General features: G+C 43.9%; 1 protein-coding gene across 1 annotated transcript in view; it reads right to left on the bottom strand.

The window, feature by feature from the left end:
- TPH2 (tryptophan hydroxylase 2) overlaps nucleotides 1–26,312 on the bottom strand; it is a 106,746-nt gene that overhangs the window by 12,114 nt on the left and 68,320 nt on the right. The window contains exon 9 of the mRNA XM_005896788.3: nucleotides 2,975–3,070. Coding sequence (XP_005896850.2) covers nucleotides 2,975–3,070 — 96 coding nt within the window. The remainder of the gene's footprint in view (nucleotides 1–2,974; nucleotides 3,071–26,312) is intronic.

The raw sequence follows: 26,312 nt of genomic DNA on the forward strand, positions 1-26,312 counted from the left end.
CCCACAGTGATGAAGGTTTAGAAAGGTCTTTCCCAAATACACTTCTGGAATTCCTAAAAGCACATCCCAGAAAAAATGATTAGAACAAGAGAGGGAGAGCAATCATTGCTGAGATGTTTTTGATATTCTTTATGGTTAGCAGATGTATGGTAGTTTCTACAAGCATTTCCGTATTTATTTCCTTTATATCTTCAAAGATAAAAAATAAACATCGTCAAAAAATAAGAAGGAAAAATGAAAGGTATCCTTCAAACTATAGAGACACTGCTTGGAAGTACGTGGGCAACTCTGAAGTGCAACATTTATTCCTGAAAACTGAGGCTTTTAAAGCACACATTCTAAAATGTGCTCAGTTCAATAAAAGAAGATGAATTGTGGAGAGTTCTGTAAAAGTTAGAAGGACTACACCAAAACTTCTGACAACTTATCCGGAACCTACAAATGGACTATAATTGGAACAGCAAAAGCAGAGTTTACCGCAAAAGGTAACCACATTCAAAACTGCATTAATAGGCGGGTTTATACAGGAATTATTATAAAGCTGTTAATAAAGTTGTCCCCACCTGGGCTCAAAACTATCTGTTCATTCAAATAAAAGTTGAACAGATGTATTTGCAAAGAGTCGGACACGACTGAGCGACTGATCTGATCTGATCTGATTCACAAGTGCTGTGAGAGGGCCCTAGACACTCAGGCCAAGGTGAGCAGGGATGGGGTAAAGGGTGGGGCAAAGCTAAGACACTAGGGAAAGCTCTTGTGTTAGGTATTCTCTGCAAACAGTCAGAAGACATTTCAGAGAGAAAGAATTTCTGAGTTGTAAAAATGGTCGAAAGTAGCAATCATAGGGATGTTGGAGTGTTGAAATATGGGAATGGAAGAATGCTAATGACCAGAGCTGATGGACCAGAACAAGAAGATTCACAGCAGACAATGCCCTTCAGTGTCCATGTTTCTGGCTGATTTCCATTTCCAGATGACTCGATCCGTACCAACAGGAACAAAAACAACAGATTCACCCCAGTGCTGCCTACACATGCCTCATTAACCAGACCAGAGGACCCTGTCAAAAGTTGGGGCAATAAGAGATTTGTTTCCCTTTTTTTTTTCTGGTGTCATTTGTAAGCCCTCTGAGAAGAATGTAAATAGATTTAACCCAAGAGCTACACCATTTTCTGACTAATTCTTTTTTCTAGGAAATCAAGAAAGAGTTTATAGAAGGCATGGGTCACACAGGGAGATGACGTCATGCTATGGCTATGAGCTTTGAGATTAACCCCAAATGGATTTTTTTGTTGTTGAGAATTTAGAAAAACAAAAATTTCACCACATCACACCAGGCCTTTGTATGTTGAATATTATCATCTGTTCCAGCAAGGCCTAGCCTCACAGCTCCCGTAATGGGCCAGGCTCCAAGGAGCGCACACTCACGCCGTGGTCAGCGGGCTGATCCAGCATCTCACCTCCCTTTCCCACTCCTCCAGAGTCATCCTTCCCACCCCTCCAGAATCCGCATGGGCGGCAGCACCCTTGCCGGGAAGGCTTCCCAGACGTGGCCGAAATGTGACAGGTGCCTTTGTCACACTGTCTGTGTTACCTCGGTTGTTCGTCTCCTGCACTAGAATGTCACCTGCCTTTAGCAGGGATCCCAGGAGGCCGGCTCAGATTCTGGAGCTCACACCGCCTGGACTCAGGACCACCTCCGACACTTACTGGCTGTGGGACCGTAAACACACTCCTTACTGTCCTACACACCTCAGGTCCTTACCTGTGAAGACAATGTTACTTATCCTACTGGGTTGCTAGGAGAATTAAGTGGGTTAATATGTTGCACCTAAACTTCTAAGGTTTATTGAAGTGTCTTTTGAGAGAGCTGTTAACTTCTTCATACTCTTATTCTTCATCGTGACTATTTGTCTTTGCACCCTCAATGCCTGGCACAAGTACATGGTGCATAGTAGGTGCTCAGCCAAATATCTGAGAATTGAATGAAGTCATAAAGTGAGTGGACTCAATAAAGCTACAGCTAAATTGCATCTTTCAAAAGTACAAACATGTGAAAAGCTCTAGTAAACATATAATCCCAGGATAATAAATATCCTGTAAGGATAATGAATATCAATATTCAAAATAAAAACCCTAGGACTGTCCATAATCCTGACCTCAGTCTGAGTAATCGAAGAAAGATTAAATTATTTTCAGTACCATTTCCAGATTAGATATCACAATGCATTCTAAACTCATCAAAACTTGCTATCCCCCAGTGGTATACAGATAGAAATTCTTAATTAACCAGAATAGTTAAATGATCAGAATGTCCCAGACCTCAACATTTCTGAACAAATTATTATACTGTATTTTAAGGCAAAAAAAATATATATATAGATATATATATATACACACATATATACATACCGTCCATTAGGCATCACTGCTCATGTTAGATACCTCTCTGAACACATGTACATTTAAGTGTTTTTTTTTTAATTGTAAATGCCCAGAAATATTTTAATTTACATCAATTGTGAAGAAGCTAAAATAAGCTCAAATTCCCCTTTGGAAAGTAGATGGTAGGGAATCCATGGGTGCCATGGGGGTGACAGAATTGAGAGTAGCCACGCCACCCTTACAAAGAAATTTTATATCAGTAGGATCACTGCCAGCTCAGTGCACACTTTACAGCCCCATATTTAGGCCAGTCATTTGTTACCCAACATCTGCACATACATTTGTCATTCCTGTTGATTCGGGCACATGGCTGCTCATCCATTTGAGTCACACCACAAACCCAGAAAGGCATGACCCATTTTCAAAAGTGTAAAAAGTTAGGTCAGCACCCACATATGAGGTGCCAAGTCCTCTGTACTAAATATTTATGGGGTATCTGTGAGCAGAGAGGCTCAGACAGATGAATCAATATTTTCTGTGACCTTGAACCAGTTTTCTTGGGAAGGATATTTTGCTCACAGCTTCATACCTTTAATTCTCCAATGGAGGAAAGCAGTCCAGCACCATATGCCCGCAGCTGCCCTTCTTGTTTGCAAAGGCCAAACTCAATCGTGAAGAAATAGCACTGCAAAAAAAAATTTTTAATGGACACACATCCAGTGAACTGGGCAACAAGTTCTTCTGTAAAATAAGAGGGCACCCAAAATAAAATGGTGCACTGTGCATAATTTCTTCAGCATTGTCAGTGTACATGCATTTGAATCAAGATTTATTGACATTATTCTCTTGCCTAATAATCCCTCCCTAGGTTAAAGGTCGGAGAAGGCAATGGCACCCCACTCCAGTACTCTTGCCTGGAAAATCCCATGGACAGAGGAGCCTGGTGGGCTGCAGTCCATGGGGTCGCTAAGAGTCGGACACGACTGAGCGACTTCCCTTTCACTTTTCACTTCATGCATTGGAGAAGGAAATGGCAACCCACTCCAGTGTTCTTGCCTGGAGAATCCCAGGGACGGTGGAACCTGGTGGGCTGCTGTCTATGGGGCGCACAGAGTCGGACACGACTGAAGTGACTTAGCAGCAGCAGCAGGTTAAAGGTATATGGGAAAAGTGTTAATTGCTAAGAGTCTTATTTTTCCTAGATTCAGAAACCCTATGAGTCAAATCATATCCCTTGCAATGATTTAAACATTTTTTTAAAAACAGATTTATAAAAAATGAATCTGTCACAGTGATAATGCCATAAGAATATGCTACTATATTTACTAAGTTGTGGTTCAGTAACATAAATAAATCTGTGTAAATGTAGAAAAATAACTTGGAATTCAATAATCCCAAACTGATTTTTACAGTTGGTTTATTCATTTAGCAAACATTTGTTGAGTTCTTACTATGTGCCAATGCTTGGTAAAGAATTGTGGTGAAGACGCCAGGAGAGTCCAAGAAAACAAGCGTGTGCCTACCAAATTACCATTTTCTTAGCAAAATCTTAAACAGATGCCAACGTGTACACTTATATGTGTGTGTGTGTGCATGCTAAATCACTTCCGTCGTGTCTGACTCTTTGCGACCGTGTGGAATGTAGCCCACCAGGTTCCTCTGTCCATGGAATTTCCCAGGCAAGAATACTGGAGTGGGCTGCCATTTCCTTCTCCAGAGGATCTTCCCTATCCAGGGATCAAACCCATGTCTCCTGCACTGGCAGGCGGATTCTCTACCACTGAGCCACCCAGGAAGCCCACATACTTACACACATATAGGTTAAACACATATTGTAAGAACCATTTCATTGACCCATGTTTTAACTTCATCAGCTACTACAGTTTCCCCAAGATACTAAAATCTACACTTGCTTCTGTTAAGTTCCTACAAAAATCAACCTAGATAAACAGAAATCTCTGTACAACCAAATGACTCACCACACTTTTGAGAGGAGCTGAAGTTACATTATTTGTGCTCTGAAAGTAAAGTGAGAGGCTGACAAGGAGCAATTAAAAAATGCATCAAATTAACGCTGTCCTGTATCACTGATGATGGAGCGATGAAGGTGCTGAGAAAGAGAATTTAAACCCCCTGAAAGGGGGCAGAAAATCATAATTATTTCTAGCCTATGGCAGTTCGCTCTGTTTTTATTCAGAGGTTAAGATCTCCCTTAGTTCCCAAGCATTTTATATTTTTATTACATGTGGATGACCTCTGAACTTGAATGGCCAATATGCTGGAGCCCTGGACGGCACCTAAAGGATGGGTCATTCCAGGTCACAGTGCTGAACCTCTGGAGGCAAAACTTACTTTCCTGACTTATCTCCCCAAGAAGCTAAGATCACAGCCCTTCCTACCTCGTCACCACCCACAGCACCTACCAGCCTCCTCCTTACCCTGTTCTGACTGAGCTTTCTTTTCAATCACATCACTTTTTTACATGGATTTTCATTTGTGTATGAAATGTACTATTTGTCATCAGCTCCATGAGAGCGGTATCCCTGTCTGTCCACCTAGAGCAGAGGTTCCCAATCTCAGCAGGACTGACGCGTTAGGACAGCTAGCTCTTTGCTCTGGGGGGCTGTTCTGCACGTTGTAGGATGCTCAGCAGCGTCCCTGGCCTCTGTCCCCAGTAGTCCTCTGATGTCAGTAGCATCCCCACCCCATTTGTAACAACCAGTAATGTCTCTAGAGATTGAGAAATGTTCCCAGAAGGTCAAAATTGCTCCTGGTTGAGAACAACTGGCGTAGAATAGTGTCAGAAACATGATAAGAGCTCAGTAAATAGTTGGTGAATAAATAAACAAATAGTGACTGAATTATTTGTACATTAGGCTTGTTGTAAGGTAGCAGAATCTAAAGGAAGGAAACACACGAGGAGACCCGAGTCTTATACTCATTTCTAATTGGCTATGTGACCACAACCTCTCTGGGCTGTAGGTCTCCTGCCTATGACATCCATCCATTCATTCATCTACTTATTCTACAAACACTCCTACAAACCCGCGTATGCCAGACTCTGCTCCAGCAGAGAACAAGGGAACAAACTACCCCATCCCATGAAGCAGGTGTGCCACGTGGGAGAGACAAAGAAAACAAAAGCAATATACAGGGGCTTCCCTGATGGTCCAGTGGTTAAGAATCCACCTTGCAATTCAGGGGATATGGTTCGATTCCTGGTTGGGGACCTAATATCCCACGTGGAGCAACTAAGCCCATGCACTGCAACAATTGAGCCCACTCACCACAACTGGAGAATCCACGTGCCGCACATCAAAGACCTCACATGAGGTAACTGAGACCAAATGCAGAATATAAATAAACAAATAAAATATTAAAAATATGTTAGAGGATAATGTCAGGTGAAATTGGCTATATAAATCATAAAATCATGTAACATCAGATATCAAGCAGAGGATATGGCTGTTTTAGATGGAAGGGTCAGGGAAGGCCTCCCTGCAGGAGGCATGTTTAAGCTGCAACTTGCTTGCAAGTGGCCCTTTCTTTAGGACATGAAAAAGCCATTTGTATAAAGACCTAGGAGAAAGAGTGTTCCCAGTAAACAGCCAGTGCAAAGGGCCTGAGGCAGAGATATATCTGTATTTCCAAGGGTGTCAGGAAGCTATTGGAAGGTCTGAGGCAGGAGAAAGATGTGTTCTGATTTCCTTTTCCAAAGATCATATTGGTGCTGGGTAAAGCATAGACCGTAGGGAGGCAGCAGTGGAAGCAGAGAGACTAGTTGGAAGGCAGTTGTAGCCAAGAGACAAGGGTGGTAAGCCACTTAGAACTTGACTTCAGCCAGGGGTAGCAGGAGGCTGGGAGAAGTCAGTGTCACAGAGGCCTCAGGAGAACATCCAAAATAAGAGACGTTAAGATGTGTCATGAGAAGAATCAAGATAAAAGGATGTAATGTACAGCATAGGAAATACAGTCAATAATACTGTAATAACTTTGTATGGTGACATATGGTAATTAGACTTATGGTGATGATCATGTTGTAACGTATAGAAACATTGAATTATTAAATTGTATACATGAAACTAATATAAAACTGTAAGTCAAATATACTTCAATTGCAAAGGAGAAAGAATAGTTAAAATACAGTCCTCAAGTGAGTCCTCAAAAATCTTTGTACAATCCTGGGCACAATGGCGATGTGATCATACAGTCATAGAATGGGAGGACTGGAAGTTCAGCCTCTTTAACAAAAGGAAAACTCAAGTTTAAGGAGATGAAGTGATTTATCCTGGATCAGTCTACATGGTGATATTTAAGAGATCCAGAGCTCAGTGTTTTATGAGCTCAACATCTGTCACATTTTAAAGTTTCCAGGTAAAGATTAATAGATGCATGATTTTCCCTTACAACCAGAAAAAAAAAAAAATGGGGAAAAGAAAGGCTAAATCAGGAAAACTAGAATTCGATGCATGATGCTGGATGCTTGGGGCTGGTGCACTGGGACGGCCCAGAGGGATGGTATGGGGAGGGAGGAGGGAGGAGGGTTCGGGATGGGGAACACATGTATACCTGTGGCGGATTCATTTTGATATTTGGCAAAACTAATACAATTATGTAAAGTTTAAAAATAAAATAAAATTAGAGAAAAAAAAAATGGGGAAAAGAAAGGCTAAATCAGGAAAACTAGAATCTCATGACATCTTCTTACTATGTTTTTGGCTTATTTCTCTAATTTATGTTGCATCTATAGCACATGATGTGAAATCCTTGGAGTCTTAACATTAACTACAGAAGAGTTTGTGAAAACAAAATAAAAATGTGGAGCCAGCTACAGGAGCATTTAGGTCAGCCTGTAACATGCATTTTTAATTTTCCGTACACTACATTAGTGCATACATAATCCATCGTCATGATTATGATCTAAACCAAAGTAGACTGAGAGAGCCCCCAAGAAAATCTGGTGCACCATGCACACGGCCTTCACACAGACCTGGCATCCCAACCTAGCATGAGGCAGGAATTGAAAGGTCTGCATCAACCCACCTAAAAATTCTAAGCTAAATCTATCAGTGTGTCTTTGGTCCTTGTGCTTCTAGAATTGGGGTAGCCTCAGAGGAAAGAACCACTGGGTTTCTTCCTCCTTGTTGCTTAGAATGCTGTCTGGCCCCATCCCTTATCTGGGAATCCTTCCAGAAACTCTGACCTTACACAGTTCCATCTGCTCATTCCCTAACTGCATTTCCCTCTGGTTTCCTGCTCTCCTCGAGCAAGGAATGAGCCTAGATGCTGCTTCTGCAGCCTTTGCTCCCCGAAGAATTAGACCTTTTGCTTTGACATAGCTTTCCGTTTGCAGCTCCATGTGTGGCTAACAGATAAAGAGGAATGGTAAAATGTACCTGAGGCTGAGATTTGAATTATGGACTTGCTCAGGGTAATTTTTCTCTTTCTGTTTCTAACACCTCAAAATTCATTAGGTGGAGACCTCAAAATGCAGAAGACCCTGAGCACATCACCAGTGGGGAAGAGAGGGCAATGACACATGTCTTCTGCCTGGTGGTTTTTTTCTTTTTTGTGGCCAAGCCATGCAGCACGTGGGATCTTAGTTCCCCTACCAGGAATCGAACCTGCTCCCCTGCATTGGAAGCGTGCAGTCTGAACCGCTGGACCACGAGGGAAGCCCCTGCCTGTTTTTTAAAGGCAAAGCCTATTTAGAGTTGGACTGGATTACCCCTGGAGACCCTTCAGAATTCAAGGGTAGCTAATTGCTTCTTGAAACTTAAGGAACTAGAATTTGTTTTCCTCAGAGCACTCACCAGATGTGGATCTGTAATATATTCCCTAGAGACTTACCAAATAAATATCCTACCTATTATTAAAAAAACAAAAACAAAAACTGAGCCCTAAAAGAACTCCTGTGTAAGACAGAATTGCAGAGTCTTAGCCACTAATGCCTTTTAAACAGAAACAAATAATAATACTAAGACTAACACCTCCCAAATTGAAGGGTACCTTTCATCAAAGCTGACATTCATGAATTCAAGTTTTACATACCACTAATTATATGTAATTATTTATAAATATTTTATTTGAATATAATTACACATAATCATTAACTGAAAACCAAAACAAGAATGATAGATAGATCGGACCTCTTCCCTAGAAGAAAAGCAGAGTCATTTACACACACAGTCATTAAGCAGAAGAGGATCTGAGTGACAGTGTGAAGTCCAAACGCAGCCAGGGGATGAGCTAGCAGCGAGGCGCTTTGGAATATGAGATAGGTCACCCAATGCTGCCATCTTCAGGTCATGACTGGTAGGACATGATTCTGGCAAATGTTCTAAGAGCTGCAGTGAGACCAGGAACGAGCAAAGTCCACTGACACTGAACACATCTGCAAAACCCACCTGATCCCACACACGTGTGTGCTCATACTCGGCCATGCCTGACTCTTTGTGACCCCACGGACTGCAGCCTGCCAGGTTCCTCTGCTCATGGGATCTTCCAGGCAAGGATACTGGAGTGGATTTCCATTTCCTCCTCCAGGGGACCTTCCCAACCCAGGGATCAAACCCATGCTTCCTGTGTTTTCTGCATTGGCAAATGGGTTCCTTACCACAAAGCCACCTGGAGAGCCCTGATCCCACATGATGATTTACGAAAGGACATGCTGTGATACCCTTCTTTTGTTTGGTGTTAGACATCTGAAGCTCTCGCAAAGGCACATGCTCCAATTAAAGAGTGCACTTCCGTGCAAGCTCAGTCGTTTCTGACTCTGTGACTCCATGGACTGTAGCCCACCGTTCCTCTGTCCATGGAATTTTCCAAGCAAGAATACTGGAGTGTGTTGCCTTTCCTACTTTAGGGGATTAAAGAGATGTACACCTTTTTCAGGGGGCTTCCCAGGTGGTGCAGTGGTAAAGAATCTGCCTGCTGATTCAGGAGACCCTAGAGGCGCAGGTTCCAGAGACACTTCCTGGATCAAGAAGATCCCCTGGAGGAGGAAATGGCAACCCATTCTGGTATTCTTGCCTGGAAAATTCCATGGACAGAGGAGCCTGGCATGCTACAGTCCATGGACTCACAAAGAGTCAGACATGACTGAGCATGCATGCACACGTTTCTCTCTTGATGAAAAAGAAATTTATTGTTCTGATCTTTCTCTAGAAGAGTTCTTTTGCCTCCTACTTTCCCATCTCTCTGCATCCCTGGAAATAATTATATAACCTCTTCCTGATACTCAGTCTGCATTCTTAAATTAGATTTAAATGGTGCACAAAGTCCTAGGAAGATACCCAAATATCTTACTTCTTTCATTCTGTTCAGGAAATTTGTTTATACACATCATTTAATAAATGCTTGAGAGGGCTTCCCTGGTAGCTCAATGGTGAAGACCCCGCCAATGCAGGGGACACAGGTTCGATCCCTGGTCCAGGAAGATCTCACATGCTGGGCAACTATTGAGCCTGTACTCTAAAGCCCAGGGAGCCACAACTACTGAACCCCAAGCACCTACAGCCCATGCCACAAGAAAAGTCACCACAGTGAGAACATGTGCACTGCAACTAGAGAAAAGTCCACGCTGTAAGGAAGACCTAGCACAGCCAAAAAATTGTTAAATAAATGCCCAAGTGAGTGACGTATATTCTCTACCACCTTCACTAAAAATTGGGGGCTTTTTTTTGAGCTGGTAGCACATACTTCTAAGTAATCACATACATCATTTCACATCTGGAATTCCATCATCTGCATATACAGGACAGACAAGAAATAAGAAGCAAGCAAAGAATGTCTAAAACAGCCCTAACTGAGATGTGCTAAACATAACAAAAAGTTATGTGCTAAATTTGATTTGCTTTACATATAAAAGAATCCCTCAGGCCCTCACTCAGATGCCATTTATCCATATCTAGTACACAGTTCAAATAAACTTCAAATATGTAGCTTCTAAGTCCACACCCTGACATGAGATGGGAACAAGAAAAATATACAAAATGCAGATCTGACACAAAAACACAATATTTGGTGCTTGGATAAACAACCCTAAACACTTTCATAATTGAAGTTTTCACCTAACAGCAGAGTTCAATCACGACAGTAACAGCGGGAGAAGAGCGTGGAATGAATTGAGACAGCAGCATTAGAACATATACATCCTCATGTGTAAAACAGATAGCCTACAGGAAGCTACTGTGTAACACGGGAGCACAACACGGTGCTCTGTGACAGCCTGGGGAGAGGGAGGGAGAGGGAGAAGGAGGGAAGGGGAGGGAGGCTCAGGAGGGAGAGGATATGTGCACCCTTATGGCTGATCCACGTTCTGTATGGCAGAAGCCAACACAACATTGTAAAGCAATTATCCACCAATTAAAGATAAATTTTTAAAAAAGAAAAAGATAACAGGGAAACTTAGCCAGTGGACCTCCAGTTTAACAATGTGTCCACACATACGTCATCTTGCTACAAATCTGCTACCTTGGGAAAGCTGAGTCTCAGTGATCCAGGAATCTTCCCAGATTCCTGAACCCACGGCTGGCAGAGCTAGGAGTCAAGCTCCAGCTTCCTAACTTCAGATCGCACATTCTTTCCTCATCAACAAGAGCACTTACAGATGCAGAACCACTACCAGTCCGCCACACTAGCACAGCAGTCCTTGTTGAAATACTGAGACACATCCAGAACAGGTATAAACACCTGTGAACACTTTCCAAATGCCCCCGGCCAGCCACGCTGCCCCAGCCCTCTTTCAAGCTCTGACCCCCAACCCTTCCCCTCACTACCACTTCTTCATGATCTGGAAAATTAGGTCTCAGTACCTATGAAGCTTGAACCTAGTGTACCCTGATCCCACACAAGTCTGATGAGCATCATTCTCTTTGGTACCTACGTCATCACAAAAAGATCAGTCCCAGAAAGGAAGGCCACACAAAGATGCTCTTCTCAGGGCATCCGCACCTCAGTAAGTGCAGATAAAAATACAGAAAAAGAGCCCTGTGTTTCACAGCCTCCCTTTCTCTAACATCTTTCCATCGAATAACTAGCATGTCAAAGAAGACACTTGAAAAACTGCTGAAAAAGTGAAGAGGATCCAGGTCCCAGTCACTCCTCTACCACTTGTTGCCAGCTACTAGAGTTTGGATTTTAGCCACATTGAATTTCAGTCTACAAGCAGCAAGTACCTGCACACCTATAGCCAAAATTCCCTTAATCTTGAATAAACTGCAAATAATAATAGGATTGGGACAGGAATGAGGTTTGATAGATAAGGGGGAAGCTTTGAGATGGACATATGAAGGCAGCACAAATCCACAAGGGGGAACAAAAGCGAAAGTAGGGGCTGCCCTGATGACCCACACAGGTCATCAGTCAAAGGTCACAGGTAGAAAACTCCCAGACATCCATTTTTATTGCACTTTCTTTGACCACTTAAACTGTCAACACTCCAAGAGTCACATATAAAGTCAAATCACACTAGGGTGCAATGATTATTACCCCCGGGCTTTGTTTGCAGAGTAAGTGTTCCTGGCTGGGCACAATCTCTGGAACTGAGCTTCAGAAAAGCAGAAAGTGGGGGAAGTGGTGGTTGGCAGTCTTCATGAGCTGACCCTGGGCTACTCCTGTGTGAAACAAAAGTGTAAGAAATGCTAGACACTTTGAGCTGGAAGACACTGGTCTTTTGCAGTCCCAGGCTACAGCCACTCTGTAACCACAGGCCATCCACACCCCATTTCGAAGCCTCCCATTGGTAAAAGGAGTGTTTTGGCAAAAAGTCTTCCGCCCTGTGTTCACAGATTTGGGGGCCAGCTGCTGTCTAGATTCTAGTATCGTCATCCAGATGACTGCAGGATTATAACCATACTTAGATCTCCACACTCATATTTTACCACAAGCCCCTAAATGAAAACCACTATAGCAGAGCACAACTTAATACATTGTTTTAATTTATATTTGCCCAGTTCTACTGTGTCGAGCTCTACTCGAGATTACAAAAGTAGTTAAAGATATGGTCTTGAGAAAGGTACAACACAAACAGGTAGACAAGACATATAATAAAAGCAACAACAGTAATAATAAAGTTCTGCTGTTTTAATGCCATCACAAATTTCTGTCTTGAAACTGCAGCGTGGCTTATCTGTCTCAGAAGACGAGGAACGTGAAGCTTCTGCTGGACTTTGAAGGATAAATGGGATCTCAGATGAGCTTCAGGAAAAGAGGAAGCTGCTGAAAGAGCAATTAACATCAAGGACCTGGGGGTGGGTAATATTTGGGAACCTGAAATGTGAATAACAGGAAGTTAAAGGTAAATCAGATTATGGAAAGGATCGGCTCACAGGCTCCACTGGAGTAGTGGAGACTGCCTCTTTTGCCAGTGGTTCTCCTCAAACCAAGACAGACAAAAAGAAGTTGAGAAAAAGAGGAAGGTTGGGATTTGAGTATCGTCTTGTCAGCTAGAAAACAGTGACCCTGAATTGTGAAACCAGCATACCCTGTCTTAGGTTAAGAACAGCCACAGAATGAATTAGAATGTAAAAACCTATGCTCTGAGGAAATATTATGGCAAACCTTGTGGGAAACTGATCATCAAATATAAGAGGCACATCCATCAGATCATATCAGATCAGTCGCTCAGTCATGTCGGACTCTTTGCGACCCCATGAATCGCAGCATGCCAGGCCTCCCTGTCCATCACCAACTCCTGGAGTTCACTCAAACTCACGTCCATCAAGTCGGTGATGCCATCCAGCCATCTCATCCTCTGTCGTCCCCTTCTCCTCTTGCCCCCAATCCCTCCCAGCATCAGAGCCTTTTCCAATGAGTCAACTCTAGGCACATCCATAGGGAGGATTAAAAAAAATCAGCAGAAAACAACTTTTATTGAAAACCACATCGACACAGGCGATTTTCAAGCAGCACTGTCTTCAGCAAGATTTTTCTGTCTGTTTAACTACCCTTGCCTCTATCTTTCGGGTTGCTTATAAGAACAAATGGATGGTTTGTTTACGTGCCCTCTGACCGTTTCAGTTTTAGGGCCCCTTGTTCAGCTTATCTGAGAGCATTTTCAGCTTCAAATACCACCTGACTTGGTATCATTTTACACTTACAAGTTTTTAATGGTATTTTTTAATTAGAGAGAGAAAAAAATTAATCTCTCATCCCCTGCCTCCTGCTCATGGACTAACAGGAGTGAGAAGCATTCACCCAACATCTGGGCCACCTGAGCCACTGGGTCCACACCTAAACTCCAACAGAATCCACTCCACAGGCTCCACCCCCAGGGCTCAATATCAGGTCCCAAGGGCCATGTGGTGACCCAGTTACAAACCAGCACCGTCCCTGCCAGCCTAGTGTACAGGTCATACTTCACATGGCATAAAAGACCCTTGGGACTTCCGGTGGTCCAGTGGTTAAGAATCCACCTGTCAATGCAGGGGACACGGGTTCAATTCTGGTCTGCAAACTAAGATCCCACATGCCTTGGGGCAACTAAGCCCACGCCTGTGCCACAAGTACACCATCCAGGCCCCAGAGCCCACCAACCTCAACTACCGGGCCCTCGAACTGCAACTACCGAAGTCTGAGTGTCCCAGAACCCACGCTCTGCAATAGGAGAAGCCACCACGATGAGCAGTCCACACGCCACTACCAAAGAAAGCCCAGCCAGCAAGAAGATCCAGCACAGCCCCAAACAAATAAAGACAGAAGAAAAGACCCTCAAGGACTTAGGGCCCCTGCCTCCTGCAGCCTCATCTGCAGCCTGCCCTCCCTCCTTGCCGCCCACCCTGCTACCACTCCGGGCCCCCAAAACTGTTTGCAGCTGCGTGGATGGATGTGCTCTTTCCAGCTTCCCACCTAAGCCTTAGAAGACCGCCCTCCCTCTGCCAGGGATGCTCTCGTCATGCTCAGCCTCTCTGCCTACTTCCTGCTGGTCTGCCAGAAGAAGATGCGCTTACAGAGCTAGACAGAAACTTCCAGTCTTGCTGCCGCTCCCTCCTCCAGACTCGGGTCAAGGCTAGTCTGCCTTGTGTTTGCCGTTGCTGCTGTTTCATGGCTGGTCTCCTGCCCCCGACCTGACATGTAGCGGGTACCCGGCAAATACTGAAGGCAGGGAGGAAACAGTGAATGGAGAAGAATTTCCCAGCAGGCTAAGCCAACCAGGTCCACCGATCTCCCAGATCAGTAAGTACTCCCCTCAGCACCCTTTCCAACATTACAGACTCTTTGAAAAGATGAAAATCCCACGACTGTAGCCATCGAATCATTTTTAACATATACCTTCAGAAATGCATCGGTCCCTTGACCTCTCACTACACCTCATTCACCAAAAGCCGAGGGTCCTCCGAGCCAGTAAGGAAGGAGGGGGCCTTCAGGACCTGGCATGCAGGCAGGTGTCTCCTTCTGGAAGCTGAACAGTCCTGTAGCTATGTGGCTTCTGGCCTCTGTCATGACTAGGAACAATTCTGAAAATTCACTGATTCTAACATCTGAGTGGAAAGCTTTTCAGTTTGCTGTTTCTAAGACTGTAGCCAACTGGAATGGAGAAGGCGATGGCACCCCATTCCAGTACTCTTGCCTGGAAAATCCCATGGACAGAGAAGCCTGGTAGGCTGCAGTCCATGGGGTTGCTGAGAGTCAGACACAACTGAGCAACTTCACTTTCACTTTCACTTTTCACTTTCATGCATTGGAGAAGGAAATGGCAACCCACTCCAGTGTTCTTGCCTGGAGAATCCCAGGGACGGGGGAGCCTGGTGGGCTGCCATCTATGGGGTCACACAGAGTCAGACACGACTGAAGGGACTTAGCAGCAGTAGCAGCAGCCAACTGCAAAGAAGCCAAGAAAAACACTAACTGTGCTTGGTCAGAGTGTGGAGGGGTCTGTGCTCAATCCAGCCCCTGAAGTACCCTGAGCACCCATGAGGAACTTCTATCAGCACCCCTGCCTGCACCTTCACTGACCAGCCAATAACACACGAGATCAGACAGACACTATTTTCTTCTGGAGATGAATTTGTGAGATGATCATCCATCTGATCTGTTTTACAAAATTCTGTAGCACTTTGAAAGGGTCGGACTTCCCTGGTGGCTCAGACGGTAACGCATCTGTCTACAATGTGAGAGACCTGGGCTCGTTCCCTGGGTTGGGAAGATTCCCTGGAGAAAGTAATGGCAACCCACTCCAGTACTCTTGCCTTGAAAATCCCATGGATGGAGGAGCTTGGTGCAGGCTACTATCCATGAGGTCGCAAAGAGTCGGGCACGACTGAGCGACTTCACTTTCACTTTGAAAAGGGCGTGAGGAATACAAATAGGCTCCTTTTTGGTGTCTTCTGAACCTTCAGGTCTTTGGGTTCACAAACGAAAAGCTGGTCTTACATTCAGTATTACTGCTTGGACCCTAGATTACTGCATGAGCCTCAGTGAACCATCTCCAAAACAAAGTGATCCACAGAGTTTGGCTCTCTTCTTTTAGGGCAATTCCATCTTTTTTCCAAATGACCCTTTTTTGAACTTACTATATAACTGTGCATTCATGCTCAGTGGCTCACTCATCTCCAACTCTTTGTGACCCCACAGACCATAGCCTGCTAGGCTTCTCTGTCCATGGGATTTCCCAGGCAAGAATACTGCAGTGGGCTGTCATTTCCTTCTCCAGGGGATCTTCTTGACCCAGGGATCGAGCTAGTGTCTCTTATGTCTCCTGCACTGGCAGGCATATTCTTCATCACTGAGCCACCTGGGAAGCGCTGCTATATAACCAGCTACCTTGAAACGGCTAAACTTCACTCTGAGGACACAAACACCCACACACCCACCACTTCATACCAGGTGTAGGATCAACACTCCATTACGTTATGTGCTTAATCTACTGTGCACGGAAGACCTACTTAAGCAAAAGCTATAGGTTTGGAGGTGCCCAAGAACTGCCTTTTATAACCTAAGCAACTCTGAGCTCCTTGAAGGAGAAGAAGACTGATGAGCACGTTTTCAGCCATACATCCTTCTGCATGCCCTGGAATGTTCTGCTTCAGATCACACATTCTCCCAAGATGCGGCGATTCTAAGATAGGCTCTCAGATGCTTGTAGGAAGAATAAGCTTTTTACTGCCTCCCAAGTAACCCGAGGGTAGTCACCACCACCTTTAAAGGGTCATTTTATTTTTATCCCTGTGTTATGAAAAGCAACACCCTCCCAGACATCAGGACTAGAGAGCTGGCATTTTCTCACCTATTTCTTTCCAGGCAAGGCCAAGGATCTTGGGAAATGATTATGTGTCTGAAAACTGAAGAGAAAAGTACATTGAGTGGGGAGAGCCATTTTCACCACCCCGTTGCACTGAGCTGTCCTATTAAGTTTTTATTAATGAAGTCATGTTTCTTTTCCAGTCACTAACCAACACCACGATCATCATCATCTCTCACACTCAGAGTCGACACTAACCATCTCTATGTGCAAATGGGGTTGAAAAGATTTACCTATGAATTGGGGTCCCTGCCACAATGAAGGTCTATAGGTAACTGAACCCCTAAGTAGAATTTCAGCTTAGGTGAGCTCCCCTACCTCTAATAACAATCACCGCCACCCTCGTGGCCCACACCCTACCACCATACTAAACGCATCACACGGTGCTCACCACAACCCGCAGAGGCAGGCAACGTGACAGTAACGTGACAGGGTGGCCTGAGGGTTTAACTTTGGAGCGGAAGACCAAGTTCAAAGGCAGGCTCTGCCATTTCCTTGACTTTAGGAAAGTTATGTAGCCTCTCTGAGTCTTAGGTTTCTTGTCTGTAAAATGGAGAAAAATAAATGAATAACATTTACTGAACTCTTACTATGTACCACTGCTAATTCACTGGAAGGACAGATGCTGAAACTGAAGCTCCGACACTTTGGCCACCTGATGCAAAGAGCTGACTCACTGGAAAAGACCCTGATGCTGGGAAAGATTGAGGGCAGGAGGAGAAGGGGACGACAGAGGATGAGATGGCTGGATGGCATCATCAACTCAACAGACATGAGTTTGAGCAAACTCTGGGGGATGGTGAAGGACAGGGAAGCCTGGCATGCTGCAGTCCATCTGTGGGGTCGCAGAGTTGGGCACGACTGAGTGACAGAACTGAGCAACAACCAGAGCTAAATCCCCCCACTTTATACATGGGAAAACAGGTGGAGTTACCTGGCAAGTTCAGGGGTGACAGAACTGGGTTGGAATTAGTTGTGCCTGATCCCCGCTGCCCACGTTGTTGGTACTATACCACACTGTTCACCTCTGTTCTTGGTGACTGCAGGCCCTAGAGATGACGCTTATGTCACCTTTGTGACCATGAGCTTGGTGGGTTCCTGGAAAGATGGATGCCCGTCCAGCTTGCCTACAGATATCCTGGCCTGGCTTGCACTGGGTCTCGCGTCAGTCAAGGAGCACGTGATAGACGTGTCAGGAGCCTGTAGGAGCACACACTAGAAACCGGCCATGTCAGGAAGCCCAGGCTTTTGAGTCTTGCCAAGGAACAACAGCACTACAGCTAAGCTCCAGAGAGCCGAGACTACGACAAGACAGGCTGCGCTGGAAATAAAATATATCATGTTTATGTTAAAAAATGATATTACAAAGCCCCAAACCAAATACTACATTGTATCGCTTTAAACTACAGCAATCTGGCTACAGATGCGTTTTTTGATGGGCACAAAATAGATTTGCTAAAGGATCATCGAAAAAGCATAAGAGTTCCAGAAAAACATCTACTTCTGCTTCACCGACTATGCCAAAGCCTTTGACTGTGTGGATCACAACAAACTGTGGAAAATTCTGAAAGAGATGGGACTACCAGACCACCGGACCTGCCTCTTGAGAAACCTGTATGCAGGTCAGGAAGCAACAGTTAGAACTGGACATGGAACAACAGACTGGTTCCAAATAGGAAAAGGAGTACGTCAAGGCTGTATATTGTCACCCTGCTTATTTAACTTACATGCAGAGTACATCATGAGAAATGCTGGGCTGGAAGAAACACAAGCTGGAATCAAGATTGCCAGGAGAAATATCAATAACCTCAGATATGCAGATGACACCACCCTTATGGCACAAACTGAAGAGGAACTCAAAAGCCTCTTGATGAAACTGAAAGAGGAGAGTGAAAAAGTTGGCTTAAAGCTCAACATTCAGAAAACTAAGATCATGGCATCCGGTCCCATCACTTCATGGCAAATAGATGGGGAAACAGTGTCAGACTTTATTTTTTGGGGGGCTCCAAAATCACTGCAGATGGTAACTGCAGCCAAGAAATTAAAAGACGCTTACTCCTTGGAAGGAAAATTATGACCAACCTAGATAGAACATTCAAAAGCAGAGACATTACTTTGCCAACAAAGGTCCATCTAGTCAAGGCTATGGTTTTTCCAGTAGTTATGTATGGATGTAAGAGTTGGACTGTGAAGAAAGCTGAGTGCCAAAGAATTGATGCTTTTGAATTGTGGTGTTGGAGAAGACTCTTGAGAGTCCCTTGGACTGCAAGGAGATCCAACCAGTCCATCCTAAAGGAGATCAGTCCTGGGTGTTCATTGGAAGGACTGATGCTGAGGCTGAAACTTCAATACTTTGGCCACCTCATGTGAAGAGTTGACTCATTGGAAAAGACCCTGATGCTGGGAGGGATTGGGGGCAGGAGGAGAAGGGGACAACAGAGGATGAGATGGCTGGATGGCATCACCGACTCGATGCACATGAGTTTGGGTGAACTCTGGGAGTTGGTGATGGACAGGGAGGCCTGGCGTGCTGTGATTCATGGGGTTGCAAAGAGTTGGACACGACTGAGCGACTGAACTGAACTGAACTGAATGAGAATTCATGAGACAGTAAAGAAAGCGTGACCTGAAATACTTTGGTGCCGCATGACAAGCTATTGAACCAAACTTATCCTTTGGCTCTGGCTACCAAGAGAACTGGCATGTTTGCTGCTGCCTAGAATATCCATCTTTCTCTTCTCTCTCCATTCCCCTGACCAGTAAAGGATGGACAGGCAGGTGACTGGAAATGAAATTTCATTTCTCAACTCAGGATCATGTACCCCAGCTAATGGGGACAGCAACTCAGGTATGGCCACGTGTGTCCTTGGATAAAGACAGTCCGACAGCCAGAGGCACTGGTCCCTTCAAGAGCAGCTGGCAATCTGGATGTCCATGTGATGGCCTCTGAAGTGAAAACGCAGGGCATTTTTTAAAGCTTCATCAAGGTGTAGACTATATTTTTTCCCATTGACATTAACCAGAAGACTCTGACTTGTAACCCCGTTAGAGAGGAGCACGATTTAAAGAGCCCAAATCCCCCTTCTGTACCAATAACTTGCCTCCAGGACACCAGGCACATGTCTCTGCTGTCTCAGCCAGTCACACCTTGCCTTGACATCCTAAACTCCTGAGAAGTGGGCTGGACAGATCAGGACACAGAAAGTCCTGTAGCTCAGCCTCTGCCATTACTGTAATGTATGATCTTGGACGAGTCATTTCCCTTGTCTCAGTCTCATTTACAAATGGGGACTCCTTTCCTTGCGAAATTGTTATTGGGCACCGATTGTGTCTATAGCAACATGGGAATACCAGGAAATGTGCTAGCAGGTAATATGACTCCCATCTGTCTCAAAGTGCTACTGAGACTCAAATGAATAAATGCATGTCAAATGCTAAATCAATGAAGAGTTTAAGTTTAGGTGAAGGCTCCCTGCTCTGAGGTTATTAAGACCATAGTCATACTCACATTGACTCCTCCCTTGTCCCAGGACTCTGATTCTACAGATTCTGATTCTACAGGTCTCTGATTCCCCTCTGGATAGGTGACAGCAGATTTAACTACAGGTCAACAGTTCCTGAAACCCAGTCTAAGGAGCTCTGCAGTATGAAGATAGCCTGTTGAGAAGCAAAAGTTCCTTGAAGTGTTAACATCTATTCTGTCTAAGCATATATCACAGCAAATTAAAAAATAACAATTAGACTGCTAAAAAAGTCTTCCTCAGAAAACCACTTCTGATCATCCATTCCCCTTCCCGAACCTGATCCAAGCACCTTCCTTTCCCTATCTTTGCCCTTGTTATATTCAAATCTTTATCTGTATCCCTCAGTAGACTGTAAGGCCACAAGAAACAGGGCCGTGGCTGCCTGTTTTACAGTTGAATTCCTGATGCTCGACATGTAGTAGATGCTCATTCACTGAATGAGTATGTGAATGGGCCCAGTTGATTCTATCAGAGCTATGGAAAAGATACGTAGTAGCAATGCAGCAAGGTCATCCCTTTGCTAAACATCTTTGCAAAGAAGCAGAGTCCAGTGCCCCTTTCCTAGCCAGTTACAGCCTTGAGGAACTCTTCTTAATTAGAGTTGAGAGAGGAAAAGGTAAACAGCCCCCAAAAAAGTGTTTGTGAGAGCTAAACATTTATACAGTATGTCATTTAAAGGTAACTTCCCTGGTTTTATTACATAGAATTTTAAAGCCTTGCTTTTTTGTTGTTCAGTCGCTTAGTCGTGTCCGACTCTGCAACCCAGGACTGCAGCACACCAGGCCTCCCTGTCCTTCACCATCTCCCGGAGCTTGCTCAAACTCCTGTCCATTGAGTCAGTGATGCCATCCAACCATCTCATCCTCTGTCGTCCCCTTCTCCTCCTGTCTTCAGTCTTTCCCAGCATCAGGCTCTTTTCTAATGAGTCTTGCTGCTGCTGCTGCTGCTGCTGCTAAGTCACTTCAGTCGTATCCGACTCTGTGACCCCATAGACGGCAGCCCACCCAGCTCTGCAGTCCCTGGGATTCTCCAGGCAAAAACGCTGGAGTGGGTTGCCATTTCCTTCTCCAATGCATGAAAGTGAAAAGTGAAAGTGAAGTCGCTCAGTCGCGTCCAACTAGTAGAGACCCCATGGACTGCAGCCTACCAGGCTCCTCCATCCATGGGATCCTCCAGGCAAGAGTACTGGAGTGAGTTGCCATTGCCTTCTCCGAATGAGTCTTGCTAGTTAGACACTAACATAGGCTCTCTGTGTATAAGTATGGAGACACATCCAAAATGCATCAAAACTAGAGCAAACACCTTTTGGAATTCTTCCAAAGGCTTCCTGGCATACTTTTATGTTAATACAGCCTCCTTACAGCCAAACTGAAAACACCTGGCTTAAATTCTCAGGAACTTGAACTCAAGGAGGGAGCAGTCAAGATTAGAAACCTCAAATTTATTGCTTTCTTGAGTTATTAAGAAAGCAATAAATTGGATGCAATCTCAAACACGACAGAATGATCTCTGTTCATTTCCAAGTCAAACCATTCAATATCACAGTAATCCAAGTCTATGCCCCAACCAGTAATGCTGAAGAACCTAAAGTTGAATGGTTCTATGAAGACCTACAAGACCTTCTAGAACTAACACCCAAAAAAGATGTCCTTTTCATTATAGGGGACTGGAATGCAAAAGTAGGAAGTCAAGAAACACTTAGAGTAACAGGCAAATTTGGCCTTGGAGTACAGAATGAAGCAAGGCAAAGGCTAACAAAATTTTGCCAAGAGTACAGAATGAAGCAAGGCAAAGGCTAACAAAATTTTGCCAAGAGAACGCACTGGACATAGCAAACATCCTCTTCCAACAACACAAGAAAAGGGTCTACACATGGACATCACCAGATGGTCAATACTGAAATCAGATTGATTACAATCTTTGCAGCCAAAGATGGAGAAGCTCTATACAGTCAGCAAAAACAAGACAAGGAGCAGACTATGGCTCAGACCGTGAACTCCTTATTGCCAAATTCAGACGGAAATTGATGAAAGTGGGGAAAACCACTAGACCATTCAGGTAAGATCTAAATCAAATCCCTTACAGTGGAAGTGACAAATAGATTGAAGGGATTAGATCTGATAGACAGAGTGCCTGAAGAACTATGGCCAGAGGTTCGTAACATTGTACAGGAGGCAATGATCAAGATCACCCCCAAGAAAAAGAAATGCAACAAGGCAAAATGGTTGTCTGAGGAGGCCTTACAAATAGCTGAGAAAAGAAAAGACGTGAAAGGCAAAGGAGAAAAGGAAAGGTATACCCATTTGAATGCAGAGTTCCAAAGAATAGCAAGGAGAGATAAGAAAGCCTTCCTCAGTGATCAATGCAAAGAAATAGAGGAAAACAACAGAATGGGAAAGACTAGAGATCTCTTCAATAAAATTAGAGATACCAAGGGAATATTTCATACAAAGATGGGCAGAAACTGTATGGACCTAACAGAAGCAGAAGATATTAAGAACAGGTGGCAAGAATATACAGAAGAACTATACAAAAAAGATCTTCATGACCCAGATAATCACAATGGTGTGATCACTCACCTAGAGCCAGTGAGCCTTAGGAAACATCACTATAAACCAAAGCTAGTGGAGGTGACGGAATTCCAGTTGAGCTATTTCAAATCCTAAAAGATGATGCTGTGAAAGTGCTGCACCCAATATGCCAGTGAATTTGGAAAACTCAGCAGTGGCCACAGGACTGGAAAAGGTCAGTTTTCATTCCAGTCCCAAAGAAAGGCAATGCCAAAGGATGTTAAAACTACTGCACAACTGCACTCATCTCACACGCTAGTAAAGTAATGCTCAAAATTCTCTAAGCCAGGCTTCAGCGATACATGAACTGTGAACTTCCAGATGTTCAAGCTGAATTTAGTAAAGGCAGAGGATCCAGAGATCAAATTGCCATCATCTGCTGGATCATAGAAAAAGCAAGAGAGTTCCAGAAAAACATCTACTTCTGCTTTATTGACTATGCCAAAGCCTTTGACTGTGTGGATCACAACAAACTGTGGAAAATTCTGAAAGAGATGGGACTACCAGACCACCTGACCTGCCTCCTGAGAAATCTGTATGCAGGTCAAGAAGCAACAGTTAGAACTGGACATGGAATAACAGACTGGTTCCAAATTGGGAAAGGAGTACATCAAGACTGTATATTGTCACCCTGCTTATTTAACTTCTATGCAGAGTACATCATGAGAAATGCTGGGCTGGAAGAAGCACAAGCTGGAATCAAGATTGCCAGAAGAAATATCAATAACTTCAGATATGTAGATGACACCACCCTTATGGCAGAAAGCAAAGAAGAACTAAAGAGCCTCTTGATGAAAGTGAAAGAGGAGAGTGAAAAGGTTGCCTTAAAACTCAAAATTCAGAAAACTAAGATCATGGCATCCAGTCCCATTACTTCATGGCAAATAGATGGGCAAACAATGGAAACAGTGAGAGACTTTATTTTGGGGGGCTTGAAAATCACTGCAAATGGTGACTGAAGCCATGAAATTAAAAGGCACTTGCTCCTTGGAAGAAAAGTTATGACCAACCTAGACAGCATATTAAAAATCAGAGACATTACTTTGCCAACAAAGGTCCATCTAGTCAAAGCTATGGTTTTTCCAGTGTTCATGTATGGATGTGAGAGTTAGACTCTCACTGAGCACCGAAGAATTGATGCTTTTGAACTGCGGTGTTGGAGAAGACTTTTGAGAGTCCCTTGGGCTGCAAGGAGATACAACCAGTCCATCCTAAAGGAAATCAGTCCTGAATTTTCATTGGAAGGACTGATGCTGAAGCTGAAACTCCAATACTTTGGCCAGAGCTGACTCATTTGAAAAGACCCTGATGTTGGGAAAGATTGAAGGCAGGAGGAGAAGGGGACAACAGAGGATGAGATGGTTGGATGGCATCACCAACTCGATGGACGTGAGTTTGAGGAAACTCCGGGAGTTGGTGATGGACAGGGAAGCCTGGCTTGCTACAGCCCATGGGGTCGCAAAGAGTCACACACGACTAAATGACTGAACTGAACTGAGCTATTAAGGGAGTGCTGCACGTACCAATGAACAGCATCGCTCCTAATCTGCTTGAGAAGTTTAAGTCAGGAATTCATTCTTTCATGTGCTCTCATTGGCACAAACAGTATTTATTCATTTGTTCTCCCCAGCTGTTTCCTGCAACTTGCCTTTCTCTATGCTCACTCAGGGGAGGTGTGCTATTAACTCTGAGGAGGACTCTTCCATCTCCAGGGAGAAGTTTGATATCATTTGGAGGAGGCCTTCCCTTTATTATTTATGGTTAAAATACCTTACATTGCAAAGCAGCATGCCGCTCCATCTACAACCCCTTTGTAATATAAACTGCATAGCCTGCATTTCAGAAGGGAAAACCTGAGTTCAGTTGAAAGTTAGAGAACTAACCAAGATCACCAGAAGAGTCACAGTTCTCTCCAGGGGTCTTCCCTGCACTTGAGTTTGACTGACTTGACCACCTAGTGCAATTTGAGTGCAATTTGTCAAATACTCTAGCTGGTATTTATTGAATATCTAGCTCTGTACTAAGCAGAGCTACAGTTTTACAATGCTTTATCTTCAGTTCAGTTCAGTTCAGTCGCTCAGTTGTGTCCGACTCTTTGCGACCCCATGAATCACAGCACGCCAGGCCTTCCTGTCCATCACCAACTCCCAGAGTTCACTCAGACTCACGTCCATCGAGTCAGTGATGCCATCCAGCCATCTCATCCTCTGTCGTCCCCTTCTCCTCCTGCCTCCAATCCCTCCCAGCATCAGAGTCTTTTCCAATGAGTCAACTCTTCGCATCAGGTGGCCAAAGTACTGGAGTTTCAGCTTTAGCATCATTCCTTCCAAAAAAATCCCAGGGCTGATCTCCTTCAGAATGGACTGGTTGGATCTCCTTGCAGTCCAAGGGACTCTCAAGAGTCTTCTCCAACACCACAGTTCAAAAGCATCAATTCTTCGGCGCTCAGCCTTCTTCACAGTCCAACTCTCACATCCATACATGACCACAGGAAAAACCATAGCCTTGAGTAGACGGACCTTTGTTGGCAAAGTAATGTCTTTGCTTTTGAATATGCTATCTAGGTTGGTCATACCTTTCCTTCCAAGGAGTAAGCGTCTTTAATTTCCTGGCTGCAGTCACCATCTGCAGTGCCTTATCTTATGAACCTCCAATAGCACTACAAGACTTGATAGTATTACTATTCACATTCTAATGTTGAAGAAACTAGGGCACAGAGAGGCTAACTAATTTATCCAAGGTTATCCAACCAGTAAGTGATAGAGCCAGATGTGAAGTCACATAATTTGACCTTGAAGCCTGCAGTCTGAATACCTACTACACTATACTGCCTTGCTAGCAAGTCCCTAGAGTGCTCAAGAAAAACCCTCATATATAGGAGCGTTCACTCTATTTCATTCCAGATTTCCGTTTCCTCCTTACCTGTATGATTATCTGAGATTAAGGGCTCTGGGTAAAGATGTTCATGATCTTATCAAAAAAAAAAAAAAAAAAGAACAGTAGGAGGGGAGAATATTGGTTAGATAAAAGTAGCAATCACTAATTTGGGGACAAGAATAATGCAAATTTTGAAGACTGACATTTAAAAGATATATGAAAACCAATTTTCTTATTTTAAAAAGTGCTAACTTTTTTCATTAGCTGCATCTGATGTTCACTAAAACACTTTGCAAATTACCTGAGTGAAAAATCATAATCTCCATATTTCTAGAGTACTTCCAATTTATTTTTTCTTCTGTTGATGTAAAAGGTAAAGTCTCTCCTGACAGCACAAATGTTTGATAAATGGATCAACATCTTGCTGCTTCCTTTTCCAAAACCAGGACTCCCCTTTACCAAGTTCTTATTTGCCATGGCAAAATAACTTTTCAGAAAAACTAGGAGGTTATACACCAAATTGTTAACACTGGTTATTGCTGCTGTAATATTACAAATGATCTTTAAATTATTTTCCTTGCTTATCCATTTTTTAAAATTTTCTACAGTGAATATGTGTCACCTGTATAATAAGACAGAGAAACAAAGGTTTTTGTAAAGACTTCTCAATAGAGGAGTCCCTAATTCACCCTGCCTTCTCTTCATTGCTGAGGG

Source organism: Bos mutus, chromosome 5 (genome assembly GCF_027580195.1).
Source record: "Bos mutus isolate GX-2022 chromosome 5, NWIPB_WYAK_1.1, whole genome shotgun sequence".
Lineage (NCBI taxonomy): Eukaryota > Metazoa > Chordata > Mammalia > Artiodactyla > Bovidae > Bos > Bos mutus.